This window comes from Zosterops lateralis (assembly GCF_965231275.1).
Source record: "Zosterops lateralis genome assembly, chromosome: 4".
Taxonomy (NCBI): Eukaryota; Metazoa; Chordata; class Aves; order Passeriformes; family Zosteropidae; genus Zosterops; species Zosterops lateralis.
Genome location: NC_139765.1, coordinates 60,001,851 through 60,017,374, shown reverse-complemented (window position 1 = coordinate 60,017,374; position 15,524 = coordinate 60,001,851). Strand labels below are relative to the sequence as shown.

Genomic DNA, 15,524 nt, shown 5'->3' with positions numbered 1-15,524 from the left:
AAAATGGGGTTAAAATCCATTTCCTTTAAACTGTTCTGTGGGTCACGAAAGACTATCTATCTGTGCTATGTACACTGGGAGTGCCTAAGAAAGCACACAGAACAATAAAATCCCACCTGTGGCCACTGGTACCTGTGTGGTCAGGTGTGCTATTATTTGTATTACTTTTGCCACCAATAGCAAAGAGACCTTACTCTTTCTAAAAGGATCAGGAAGGCAAGTGTGTTTTGCAGCTCTAGGAGAGCCTGTTTAGTCTAGACACACTGACAGACACTTCTAGTTTATACCCAGATGGCAGCTTTATGATTCCACCAGGAACAGGAGCAGAAGGTTTCACTTTGAAAGCAGTCAATGGCTAGTGCCACGTTTTCAAAGGGGAAGAGATTTAATTTTTTCTGAGAAATACACAAACACCACAGTGGTGGACATAAAAACATGAATTATACTGAACAGAAAAAACCAAAGCATTACTTAGGTATAAGTATCTGCTTTCATGTGCTACTGCTGGGCATTATTTGGGGTGCACAGCTCATTAGCATGTGACTTATACATCATTAAATAAACAATAAAAATAACAAAAATAGTCTCTATGCAAAACAAAAGAGATATATAAAAATGACAAAAGGAGCAGTTTTGACTTTTTAGCTTTATTCTTTTTGTCTGAGTAACTTCGAGCAGCATCTTTGAAAAAAAGCTGAATTCTAGAGAAGACATTCACCAAATTCTAATGACTTTTGTTTAAAAATAAATACTTCCAGTCTTACTTTTCAAAATGTATTTCTGCTTCCTGCTTCTCTTCTAGGTGGACACTGAACTACTCTAAAATGCAGACATAAGGGTAATTTTTTCTCTTAAGGTGTTGCTGAGAAGTGCTACATGAAATACAGAAATACAGCTCGCTCTTACATAGGCAACTGATTTCATGTATTATTTACACAGCAGATGAAAACAAGGGTGGAAACTAAAACTGCATTTGCAAATATGAATATCAAATAACTGAAGAACCACCTGGATAAATACAGATGCACTATTCTCAAAGGTACAGACAGCTACCAGAGTACACACTGGCAGGAAGACAGTTCATCTGAGAAATTCTGTAGTACCTAATGCAGGAGAAAAGATGAAGGTCCCACATCCTCTTTAAGGAAGTATCAGGTGTTGGAAGGTATAGATATAAATCAGCTTGTCAATAAAACACAGCAACAGGAATCAAAGACATGCTATTCACTAGTCACATTTCAAATTCTAGATTTCTTGGGCAACGGCATGCATGTGTATTTTCTAAAGCAAACTACTGTTAAATTCACAAATCATATCCAACAACAAATCTGTGATGCATAACCCACCACCTCTTCATGAAAACATCCCCATTTCTGATATGACTAAGCACTAATAATTTTCTTCCAAACACTCTTGCATTTGTTGGAAACAAGCCCCTGGCTAAAGCACAACAGGCATATACTTTAATAATCTCTTGATTACCTGGAGACAGCCTGGAACACCTAATAAATCTGTCTATTTTTCAGGTGGAGTGGGATTGATTTCCCCAGGGTTTCTTTGTCAGTTCCATTTTAGTACTTAATATGAAGAGAAAATTATCACAGAAGGTCAAATCTGACATGAAAAACTAGAAGGAGTCCACACTGATGAAGACTTTTGCTACATTTAAAATAAATGTCCACTTATTTTTTCTTAGGCCCTATCTTCTGTCAATCTTTATTTAATAGCATATATGCTTCATAGCTTGCAAAAAGTGCAATCACAGCTTGGCAACATGCTCACATAGCCAGAAGTTTCAACACTGGAATAGCAATCAAGTGAAAAATGGGATGGTTTTTTCCTACCACTTTGTTATCAGCACATAGTCAAAGGTATTTACCACAACCATGACTTCTTACTGCAGAAAATTAGTTGAAATGGCAGATCTAAGTAAAAGTTTGAGACACACCAATAATTTTAATCCTTAATTGTTTAATCAAACCAATTTATTCAATAGGTTTTCTAATCTGTATATGTTCTATTTTCATGTCAATCTTCAACAGTATAAACAAATGCTATGTTGACTTACAGATTGGTAAGAAACAGCATAAAAATGTCTTGTTCTAAGCCTCTTTGTTCTCTAATTTAAGATCCAAATTTGGTAGAAACTTGTACCAGATTTCTCCTCTTACCCTGGCAATGAGGATTTAAAATACTTTGGTTTTTGAAGAATATTAAAAAGTATAGACAAAAGAACATTAAATTATACAAAGGCAAGAAAATAGCACTAAAGGTACTAGCTAATGGATGTAGCCAGGTTATTAGGATGTCAATAATTACATTTAATATGAATGAATGTAATTACACATGTTCATTTTTATTTCCCTACAGTGAACATTTACCTCAAAGTCTAAACTGCTCTTTAAAGTTTTAATGCAAATCTTCCAAATCTTTTCAATATATTTCTGCACAGCTAAAATGCAGAAATCTTACAGTTTTAAGAAACTGCATTTCTCACATATATTATATTTCAATATAACATTGGCAGTGCTGTATATGGTGTTGAATGCATCAAGCTTTTATGACAGTGTTTACAGTTCACCTACTCTCTTCCAAATTAGAGGGTCAGATGCTGCAAAATTTTATTCTTGCAAATACTGTACAAGACCAGATTTGCCAATTTATTTGAATACAGTCATGTGTGAGAATTTCTCACATAAGATTTTTTTTCTTGTTTAATTTACTCTGGACAGTGCTACAAAAAGCAAATCAAGCTCAAGTTCTTTTAGAATTTACTTCTGAAAGGAAGTAAAGAACAAAATGTATTTTACCTGAGTCTCCACACCTTGCTCAAGCAACCTTTTAGCCTGGTTTTCCACCTCAAGACGAGCTCTTGCAATAAAAAGCAGGTCATTTTCAATTACTTCTATTCCAGACAGATCTATCCCTTGAGAAAGGTAATCTATAAAAGCAACAAAACATTGATAAGCATGACACAGGATAATGGAACATTTTAAGCACGTTAAAACATTTCAAAGTTACAGTCAGTTCCAAGGGATGTTTTTGTATATAACACTTGACAATACAGTACATCAAAGTAATGTCTTATACCAGAAAAACCAAAAAAAGAGGATAATTACGTAAGAAAACCTGGATATTGAATACATTGAATTTACTTCAAGACACTTCTCTAGACCCAGAGACTCCTCAAGAGGTGCAAAACATGAGTTCTAGGAACTGCAGAATCAAAATCACAGGCCAAAAAGGGGCCAGAAGTCATATCCTTGTCCCAAAGAACTAACTAGATCATTAAACTTGTCTAGCTAGATGTTCAAATAAGCATAATTTACTCTAAGATCTGAAATTAAAGATGCATTAAAAGGCTCAAATTATACTTCGTATATTTAAATTGCACTACAAGAGAAGAGAGAGAAGAGATTTATTATTCTTTTTTAAATCACAGAAACATCACAAAAAATATTACCATAATGGAGATCACCATTAGCTATGCAGCTACAGATTACTCGGCTGGACTGGCAAGTGCAGAAAAAAACCTATTCAAATTCAACTTTTCTCAATGATTTTTTTTCCCTCCTTTTTATCTTTCTGGATTTAAATTAATCCAATTCTCCATAACCAGGTAGCCTAGACCTTTACTCTACTGGTTATCATCAAGATAATGCAGGACTACTCTCATTTACACAGTTTTGATTATTTTGCTTAACAAAGCAGGTTTCCCACTGCTTTTCTGGAAAGACCAAATAAAACGAACAAAATAATGGCCAAGGCAATTCACACAGTATCAGATTCTTCCTTCATAAGATGATGTTCCACTATTTCTATTTATAACCAGTCCTCTATGACTTCCTAATAAAGTTATCTTCCTTTTAGTCCTCACAGTAAGTTTATTAAGGCACAGACTTAAACATTTTAACTAAGCTAACTGAACTTTTAAATCTTTGCCAAATAACCTTTCACTTGAGTACCCATTTATTTTTGTTTATTCACAATAAACTAATCTAATTCTCAGATTAATTTTAGCAGTCACATGTTCACAACTGAACACAAAATTCCAAGTGACTCATTTCACAGCTATGTAGAGAACATCCCCGTATCTGCACATGAAAAATACCATATAAGAAATTGAAACAAAAAAAGCTTACTGAAATACATAAAGCTTAGTAAAGGCATAAAGGGAATCATCTCTCTTAACAGTACAGTATGTCAAATAGGTTTTAGTCTACTAAGAATAGGCCTGCAAATGCTTTTCCCTGCATGCATTTGTTTAAAAGTGGATCTCAGGGGTCAAAGGTCAGCTGAGCAGCAGGACAGCACAGGCAATTCACGAAGCCCTGCGTGCTGGTGTTTTTACAGAGATGCTTTTGCCACAGGCCACAGCAGCCACACTTACCCTGTATTTCCCTGCAACTTTTTGCTATGACTAAGATGCATCTCTACAGGTGGTCTGGCATATAAACCCATTAAAACTAATATTGAACTCCCACGAGTTCCAATGAGCAAGTGTCTTGAATGTGGAGATTAATTTTCTGACCCCTTTCTTTTAGCTGCACAGAAAAGAAAAGGAGGAAAGCACTATCACAGATTCACCCTACTGCCACAGTAAACTCTGAAGAAGTTTCTTGGCAACGTGAGATTTAAAAAGGTGCAAATATTACCAAATGTTTACATATATCACAAACACAAGAACTGCTGTGTAGTTTTTAAGACAAGTCATAATCTGGAAGCCCAGGCTGCCTAAACAAAACAAAATTAAAATACGGTTTTGATGTCCTAAATCCACAGAAAATCTGAGAAGATGACTAAAAAAGATACCATTTCTTCCTGCTGTGTTTTATCTAAAAATCTAAAGTCACTTCAAGTGCTAAAAATCCAATCCTTCTGATGGCTTTAAGAAAAGAACAGAAAGACCATGCTGCTTTGGCTTCTCCAAATACCTCCATCTGTGTCTCCGACTGGCAGCCACCTCCTGCCAATCTGTTAAAATCTGCAGCTTTGCTCCAAATTTTTTGCAATCCTAACAAAATGTCTTTGGACAATGCATTTCAGCAGGACTGCAAAACAGTGGGCCTTTCTGTAGGTTCAGTGGCTACGTGTACTACTACAGATGTTCCTAGTTGCTATTCTAACAGTGAGTAAACTCTAGCAATGACACCATTTTCAAAAGAAAAGCAGTTTTGATAAGGACAGCAGGTCTATGTCAGAAACACCTGCAAGTGCTTTCCTGCCATTCTTATGTGAGAGCAGAAGCTGTAACAGAGGCAGGGTATGTGCCTTTTGATTGTTGTTTTCATCTACGCAGACAACATATTAGAAATCTGTAGACTTGTGTAGTCTCAAGAGGGATGTTGCTATGCTGGACAGCACAATGAAACCAAGCAGAAGGACAGCTGACATAAGAGCAGCCAGACCATTCCCAAAATACCTGTGCATTTAAGATCTGATTTATTTAAAATATTGCAGAGGAACTACACATTCCAGCTGGTCAATTTTAGTTAGTAAAGAAATCCTGTCAAGTGAAACACAACAAAAATGCTATTGGTTATTAACTCAGGGAGCAGCAAATGTAGGATTTTGCTTCAGGCACTTACTTGTGTGATCATCTTTCTATTTCTTGCCATGCACAGTCAGTCAATAACACTGTGGTCATGATTAGAGGTGAGTGGGACACGGGCTGTAAAGTACTTGTGTCTTCTTGTCAGGCGTTAACCAGAAACAGTGGCTCACCCCTCAGCTAGCACAAACTCTGGGGACTGGTGTCCAGTTTAAAGCGTGTCAGCTTTCCATTTGCTTTAACCTTAAAGCTCTGGAGTAAAACTATTACTGTAGTAATTCTAAAAGATTTAGTGAGTATATATTTATAACTGACATATCTCCCTCAAGAGATTTTAAAAGCATATATATAACTTTTTTTTTTAATCTTTGGGAAGATTTGTGCATTTAACAAATTAGAATCTAAGCATCTTGTACCACCACATGCCAGGGCTGGGGCAGCCACCAAGGCATCACCCTCTCACCACAGGCTGCTCCAGCCACTTCTCAGCACAGCCAGGGAGCAAATTAGAGGAGAGAGATATAGTCCTGTAACCATTCCTGTAGCTCTCATCTCTCTGATAATTCTACCTCTTTATATAGGTTTGTGAGCATAAAGGCAAATCCTTAACTCTCTCATAGGGTGTTGGTACTGCTTCCCTTCTATCACACCCTATAAAGCTTGAAAAGCACAGCTGGAAATTACTTCCTAAAAACTTTAAATACAGACTGCCTGCTGAATCATTTTCTTGGACAAAAATATTGCATGTCAAGGCAGAATACACTAAGACCTAGAAATAAGTGACATACATAACCTACTTCAACCTAGCAAAAGGTTAGAACTTAGTAATTTTTTAATAAAACAAATATTTTTGTCAATATAATTCTAAATTTTCTTGATTTACTAAACCTGAACAACCTGTCTAATCTACTGGTTGAGGTGCTGCTTGAAAATGCATTTTTTAAAGCAATATCTCCCAGAGAGTTATGTAAGAGGAGTTCATAGACAGACAAATCCAATATGCAGATAGTACATTAGGCAGAAAAACAGTACTTTGAGCAACACAGTTAGCTTTCCTTAATCTAAATGACTCATCAACACAGATTCTTTCTATTATGCGATCTCATTTTTTAACCTCAAATATTCTTTGCGATAACACAGAATCAAGATTAGAGGTTGAAACTTTCTATAAGCATTAAAATATGTTTTGGAACAGAGATAACTGTAAAGCTAGCACCCTTATGAGCTCCACAAAAACTGTATTACATTCCTTATAAGGACTGAATTGATTCTGAGCTTATGCTAGAAATTAGAGAATCAACGGAAGACTACTGGGAACAATCAAGTTGCACTAACAAAGAGGAAAACAGAAGACAGTAATAAACCAATGGGATTAAGCTGTGTGACTTAAGAGGCTACCTGAGTCAAAAGAGAAACCCTCCTGTGCCCTGAGAATCAACCTCAGTGACACTAATATAGAGGGGAAAAAGGAAATTAGAACATCTGAAGTGGATTCCCCAGGAGCAAACACCTAAGATCTGCAGACACATAACTCCCCTCAAATGCAAGAATCCAATGACAAATTAGGAGGTGTTCCATGGGAGATTAGGAAAGGGGGGAGGGGGGTATAAATGGAAAATAACTTGTTCCTGAAATTTTGAATAAAATCATAGAATGATAAAATCACAGATCTTTGTTTCCCTGTTTGAGGAAGGTTTGAGGCTTATTTCTCTTGCATTGGTCATTTGTTTTACTTGGTTCTGCAGTGTTAGTTGCAGATAATGTTGGTGATATCTGTACCCTAAGATATTGCTATTTTTCCATAGTGAAGAAAAATTACGATTTTTGAAGAAACTACTAATTTAAATGACGAAAAATAACAGGTCTAAACGATATCCAAGAGTTCTGCTGGGATTTAAGTATGCAGAAGATGAGAGGCTGCATGGTTTATCAAGAACTATTATAGAAGACTCATGTGTGCATTGGTAGATGTTCATGAAACTGAACCTAAACTGCTATTGGCAACATTTGTTTCTGTTACTTCCATGGTCTTAATGGAAATGTTAGCTACAGCAGTAGCTACTGAACAGGAAGGACCTACTGTTTGCCTCACCTATATCTGAGAATCAACAACCCAGGATGCTGCTGGGCCTGAATATGTTAACTGGTTTTTGTCAATGGAGCTAATTTAAAACCAAAGCCCTGAGAAGAGAGCCTGAGATCCCAACACCTCAGCAGAAGACCAATGCTCAGCCTTTGGTGGAAGCAACCTAAGGTTTTACATTGTATCTCTAGCCTCTAGGTGGAATAAGCAAACACCCCACCTTAAAGAACAGTGGTCTGCTGCTTGGAGACACTTAAATTTGCCGTGCAATTGATGCACATAGAGCAAGTGGGAAATAGCAAGAACAGGCAAATTTCTAAGTGTTCATACTGGAAGCTGATGCCTCTAAAAAGAACCTTTGCTTATGTTCTAACCAGACTAATTCTCCACTTAAGCAGAAATTACTGCCCCACACTCTGCACCAGGAACCAAAGTACTTGCTGAAGCAAGCCTCATATTAAACCTTTAAATCAAGGGATTCCACTACTGGTACTATTAAACAGTATCTTAGAGCTATCTTATGCAACTCAAGCTCTTCAGAAAAAGAGGTTCACTCCTATCAAAACTGATTACAATGCCTTGTAAAGTGTTCAAAATAAGAATGTAATTGCTCTATACTAAGTGCCATACACAATGCCATATATTTTAAATATTCTTAAAAATATATTAATTTTGAATGTTAAATTTTTAATTTTGAATTTTTTTCTGCAGGTATTATTAGTTCATTATTAAAGAGGATGAAAAAAATTATTATACTAAAATGCCAGTAGTTACAAAACTCTTGATATCTTTCTTTCCTTTTCCTATATGGCAAAATTCCTGCAAACGTTCCTTCAGTGAAACAACAGAGAATAAAACCTATCTATGCCACCAGAGTGCCATTAATTTACTATGAAATCTGGTCCTTATTTCAGCAATATCTACTATCTTAAAAATTAACTACTTGCATGCATAATACGTAAGATTTCAGTCTTTAGCTGTTTGAGCAACATTAAGTGAGTGAAAACCATCCTGCTGGAGACAGAAACAGAGTGGGGCCCCTTGGCTCTGTACTTGTTTGTTTTCTCAGCACATTAACACACTCTTTCTGTTTAAGTCCAGAAAATAAAGTATTAGACAACCAGGTATATTTTCTGATAGATGTCCCAGTGAAGGGGAACATGAAAAATAAAAACAGAGCAAAGCACTTCTCAGCTCTTCATTTCAATCCAAGACTGGTTTCATTTTAAAGAAATAAGGTCAACAGTACCAAAACCAAACTGGTGGAAAGCACGTAAGTCAAAGAAAGCAAAAACGCTTTAACTGTTCATTTAAACACAGAAAATTGTCTTGTACTGTAAAGCAGACCCATCATGTACATTATATTATTACAGAATGGTTTAGCCAGAAGAGGCCTTTACAGAAACTGTAGTCCAACCCCTCTACATGGTCAGGGGCACCTTCCATGATATCATGTTGCTTAAAGCCCTGTTCAGCCTGACCTTGAAAACTTCCAATGATGGAGCATCATCTTACCTGAACAAAGCTTTACTTCAGAAGAAAATTCAAAATTCAACACTCTAATTCAGAGACCATGTAAGTATGAAAAAACTGAACATTTTCTAGCATGTTAAAACAAAGGAGAAAGTTTTAAGCATAAAGGCTGGAATAAGAAAGAATGGGTTGTCATGCTGCACTTGAGATCAGCTTTGTTTCCTCCAAAAGATTGTTTCTGGGGTTTTTTTAATAGAATATGGTTTATGTTAAAATATTTCGTAGTGCTTTAATAATCATCTATGTCCAATCCTATCTAGAGAGGAAGCTTGCTGCTTCTCTCCAGACTGCATGCAAAAATATAAAAAAACACACCCTGAACTGAGAACAATTATGGGGGAGCAGTGAGAAAGATTGACTAGCTATTTTTAAATTAAATTAAAGCTGCATTTAAGTCGTCTTGATGGAAGAGTTAATTCCTACTGCTCTCTGGGCTGGAAATCAGATGCCATGCAGGATCTGGAACTGATGGAAATGAGTTTGATATCTATTTTTATCATCATCACTGACTTAACAATGAGCACCAAATTTTGGAGACATTCCTGTGAAAATGCCATGATTCAGAAAATAGCTTAACACACCAAGACAAACACTACTTAGGTCTAATCACAAGTTATACCACACGACTCCCACACTCACTTAGGCCTAAAGCAAGAGTTATTGAACTCCTTTAAGGTTCCCCCTCCCACGCACCATTAGATCTCCCCCATTCCTCCCCCTCACCCTTGAATACAGACTCACAACCTTATTTCACCACGACCTACTAAACCTGCTCCTTTCTGGCGTGCCCTCCACTGCCTGGACTGCTGGGCTCCAAGGGGAGCAGGCAGCAACCCCACGTCCAGCTGGTGGCTGCTTAATGCCACTGTTAGTAACCTGGGTGACAGCACAGAATTAACCCTCTGTGAGCTTACAAGTGACAGCAATCTGAGGAAGTGCTCAGCACCCTGGAGAGCAGGGCTAGCATTCTGAAGAACCTTAGCAACCTTGAGATAAGGACAGAAAAAAACATTATGAAGCTCAACACAAGTGAGTTAAGCCCCCCTGTTCACATGGGATGGCACAGCCCTGTCCACACAAGCAGGCTGGGTGCTCACTGGCTGGAAAGAAGCTTTCAGAAACAGACCTAGTGGACAGAAAATGTAACCTATACCAGCAGTACATCCTTGTGGCAGAGGCAGCCAGCTGTGTACTGGACTGGGTGTACCCAGCAGGTTGAGGGAAGTCATTATCTGGCACTTGTAAGGCCACTGTACTCCACGCCTCCCAGTATAACAGAGACATTTGACAAATGAGTTCAATAGGGAACCACCACGACAGGGGACTGAAGTGTGTGAGGAAGGGCTGAGAGAACTAAGTCTGTTAACCTTGCAAAGAAATGGTTAAGAAGAGATCTAACTGCATCTTCTGCTACCTGACAAACAGACCTTTCTCAGAGATGCACAAGAGGCAAGAGATACAGGCTATAGCATGAGAAACTCTAGCTAGACATGAGGGCAGAATACTGTACTTAGGGTTCTGTACACCTTACCCAATGAGCCTATTAACCTACAGGAATGCACACATTATATTTTAATATAATTAAATTTGATAAACTGTGAAACATTAAGCTCTAGAATTCTAAAAATCACAATATGCTTCTTAAACCTTCCCTCAAAACAGGCTGATTTGAAAAAAAACTCCCTCAGGAGCTCCCAAAACAATTTTAGTAACTAAAACTACTTTTTTTTCTGAATTCTCTGTGATAAAATATTCACAAAGAACTGTAACATTCATGCCATCCATCAATAGTACCTGGGTGGAGCTGAAACGAATTTCACCCCAAGTATTCTATATGAGCTATGGCCCAGAAATCAGAAAATATTCAAAAGAAAATTTCTTGCACCAATGTCCATAAATTACAAACACAATCCAGGTCTGGAATATTAAACAAAAGCTATAATAATGGAAAAAATAAATTAAAAAAAAAGAAAAAAAAAAAAAAGAAAAAAAAACCCAAAAAAACCAGTACTTATATAGCTTAAGAGCTTAAGGTCCACAAATTATTCCAACAATTAGGATTGTTCATTAAAAATCAACAGAAAAAACCCACTTTGCCACAATAAAATCATTGAAGTTTAATTTAGATACTGCACAGATAAGGAACTGCTCTTCAGATGTATGTGGACTTTCAAAATTAAATTTATTCTGGCAACAATGCAGTAATACTTCTACAAGTCAATACTCCTCTTGGGCTTTTTTTGGAGCAAAGTAAAAATAAAATATGTTGCCAGTAAAAATCTAGTTGTCCTATTTTGGTTTTGAACAGACTTCATAGCATCACAGATGCAAAGCAAATGTACAGCATGTGTGAAAGAGACAAAAACAGAAAGGGGGACAGAAAGGTATAATATGGAGCAGGAGAGAGATACAGCCCAAGTGGGGCATTACAGAAGAAATTAATTTCAGCTTTGAAAGAGCTGAGAATAACATAATGATGAAAAATAACAGAAAATTATGAAGGAATGTAGTGAAAATATACAAATACAGGTAAGTTTGATTTTATTAATCTGTAAGAGTGATTTAGTGCCATCGTATGCTTTCTACCTTGACAAGTTTCTCCCTACCCCAACCTATGCCCACAGCTTTGCACTGCTTGTTCATTACCAAGGCCAGTAATGCTCATTTCTGTTCATATTACAGAAGAGCATCCAAAACTGGAAAACAAAGAGGTGAATAAAGTTTGTTTTTAATACATTTTATGCAGACAGTAATCAGGATTTTTACTGCCTCAAAAATATTTCTTGAAATCTCAACAGGTGAACAATAAGCAGTCCTTGAAATGGAGCATCATATCAGTATATAAAATGAAGCAGGATGAAAAGAATGTACTCTCATATTTATTAGAGATAATTGCATTGAAAATATATTGCAACTGCACCATAAACCCATGTAAAAGAATTATGCCCTTCCAAACAGAGTGGATGAAATGAACCATATTTTTCCCGAACAAGGAAACTGAGATAAGGACTCACCTAAAATTAGGTATGTGACTTTGGCTGTCTTTGTTTGCCTAAGTTAGTGTTGCAACTAGAGCCATGAAAGCCAGCAAAATAGTTACAAGCAGAGAGATGCAAAATATAACCTAAATTTACATGTTGGCCTGAAAATACCAGTCTTTTTGGCAGGTTTTACATATTATTAATAAGTTACCATTCAATAGCTAAGTAGAATTCCTCAATATAGAGCATTATGTAAACGTGTGATGATTCAGTTTCCATCAGTACCATCCCATGTTGCAATAGACCATGCAATGATAAAAGAAAATGAAGGAAAATGATGATATGTCTCAAGAATCTTAGTCAAAAATAACTTATTTCAAACATCCCACCAGTTGCGGAGAAGGCAAAGATGGCTGACTCTTCACTGAATCACTGCCTTTGGAGGAGGGCAGGGAAGATTTTGGTTCATTTGTGAGTTTTAATTAATGATGTCAATGGTTATTGACCTAATTTTTTAATACTTTATACCTGAATAAAGGTATACATGGACAGCTACAGACTTACAGGTTTACAAGTCTACAGTTACCACGCTGAACTAGCTAGGTTGCATTATTTTTTTTCTTTTTGGTGAGATATATCCTACGTTTTTGAGTTTATATCATTATTTTTGCACTAATGTGCATCCAAAAATGTAGATTGCCCATGAGAGAACATAGGTAGTTTCTAATATACACTTGTAAGTGCCAGGAGATACTTCAGAATCACTAGTGCTACACTGCTATATAATCAAAGTTATATTAAAAAATCATGCTATCTTGGCCCCTGCAGAAGAGGGAATACTACGTTTCTTCTTTACTACATATATATATAAGCTGCAAATATTTCTTTCATATTCCTCTCTCCTTATGGGTCTCTCCTGCCTCTTTGCAACACCCACCATTCACCCTTTCATACTTACACCCTCAGCAAAACACTTCTGCAAAAGCAGAACTGCATTTTCTTTAGTAACAGCTATGTTAACTACCTCAGTACTCTAGGATATATGTAATTTTTGTCTTCAATAAATGCATATTCAATTCCTCCCACCCCTCATTTGTCATATCATCAATAACTTCCTGCAACTGGCTGCAGATTTACTTGTTTTTATTATCTTCAGAGTCAATAGATGCTGCATAGGTTATAAATCACACAGCTTCTATGTACCTCAGACACTTTGTAGGAGAACAAAGTGAACCTTGTGTTATACAGAGTGTTTCTGTAGACAACTTGAACCTAACTGCAAAATTTTAAAACCTCTTGAAATATATCTTATCTCCTACAGCAAAGTCTTTTTGAAATTTAGAGATCAGTCTATGGCAGAAAACTGCCCAGTCTGCCAGAATTCTTGCCAATTTTTCTAGTAATAATGAAACTTAGCAACAGTACTAAAAAAATAAGCAAGAAAAGCATTGTTTGAAAGCCAAACTGAAACAGTGTTCATATTCCAAACACTTGCATTTGAAGTTAGCCTGCACAGATGCCTGTCTTTTGACCTTTCAACTGGAATAGTATTTAACCACAACACAGACTGACAGCAGCTGCCTCTGATAATTCTTTAATACCTTCTATTTTGTACAATTTGGATAGTGAAATTAAAAAAAAAAAAGATCCAAAACTTTTCTTGTCTCCTCTACAACACTGCAATTAGATTAAAAAGTTATCTAAATTGATGAACTGTTCATAAACTATTACTGTCACCCTTAGCACTCACAGTAATGTTTAGCTGTACCTGCAGTAACAAGAACACTAGGAGGCTGAAGGAAATATCACATCACTCCCAACCTACCCCACAGGAGCTGCTCCCTAGTGTTCACCACAGCCTCCAAGCCTGACACATCACACAATGACTCGAGTCATTGCCTGACTGTGAGCACCAGTGGAAGGGAATTAGAGCAGCATACCTGCACAGCTGCTCCTCAAACGTGGAACAAAAGGGAACCATCACCTACAGCACGCTCCAGGACTGCCTGGCATGGTGGTATGTGGCAAATACCTATTCTGCTACCTGTAAAAGTTCTTTGGCAACCCAGAAGAATAGTATGATCCATCACTATTAGTCTGAGATCTTTCACGCACACTGACCATGACTTTCTACAAAAAACACACCGTGTTAAAATTAGGAAGCACATGCATGTATGAAGGTTGAAAATTACCATGGATTAATATTTCACAAAAATGTACTTATCTTCTCAAAATGACTAAATATCAGCGTAAACAGAAAGAGAAGCTATTGTTTTTATTCTATTATTTCAAAATGGATAAAAACAAAAAGCTAAGTCTTCTCTAATACAGTACTGATGACACATTTGAGTTCTACTATCATTAATGTCACAGAGACATAAAATTTAAAATCAGTATCTATTGTAGCAGAGTTCAAAGTAATGAGCTAAATGCTAAAAATATAGGTCCCTTTTTTTAAAGTTTGCATATCCAAGGAAGCCAACAATAAGTTCAGGCAAGTCTTTCAGTCATTAAAGGCACAAATTGTTAACAGATAGGTGAAAACATTTGGTTTAGTAAGTAACTGTTATTAAATAAATAATATGGATATTTTCTTTGTAGAATTTCATAACTATCTATTAGCCAATTATTATTACCTACATCTGTCAGCCAATTGTATCTAATAAGTAACACAAAAGAGTTGAATGGACAAAAAAAGTGCTGCTTGAAGCATAAAATATGTTTAGCAATTTATTACTTAAAAATTAAATTGAGAAAACATACAGATGCATTGTGTACTCATATGATTCTACCATAATTTTTATTACAGTTCTACTTCTAAATAGTATTTAGTCTGATAACAGATTCTTCTCAAGCCTTACAAAGCATAATTTGTGACATTTACTGCTGATAGTTATGAACAATTTCAAGATCAGGAAAGAAACAGAATCTTCTCTAAAAAAACATTAATATTGTTCAAATTAAGCACCTTTTCCTTCAGGAAAAAACAGGGAAAATAATTTTCAATAGCATATACTGAACTTCTAACAGGAACCCCATCCTGAAGAAATTATTACACTGCATCACAATTAAGATTCATATTTTTCCAACATCCAGAAAGTGCATTTTGCCAAGCAAAAAAAAACCCAAAGCAAACCCCCAAAAAAATCAAAACCCGAATATCACTTCAGCAGAAAATTAAATTAAGATTATCAAGGGGCTTCAAAATTAATGGTATCGATATACTCAAAACTATTTGTCATTACCAAAACACTGAAAATCACGAAGCAGCAGCAGCAAAGAGTCTTGACTGGAAACAACACATGTAATTCTAATATGTAAAACTTATTACTGTCAAATATGCATCTCTGGGATATCTCAGCAAGCAGTATATAAT

General features: G+C 36.3%; 1 protein-coding gene across 1 annotated transcript in view; it reads right to left on the bottom strand.

Annotated features, from left to right (window-relative positions):
• COG5 (component of oligomeric golgi complex 5) overlaps positions 1 to 15,524 on the bottom strand; it is a 174,064-nt gene that overhangs the window by 98,261 nt on the left and 60,279 nt on the right. The window contains exon 7 of the mRNA XM_083860586.1: positions 2,811 to 2,941. Within this exon, the coding sequence (XP_083716712.1) occupies positions 2,811 to 2,941 (131 nt within the window). The remainder of the gene's footprint in view (positions 1 to 2,810; positions 2,942 to 15,524) is intronic.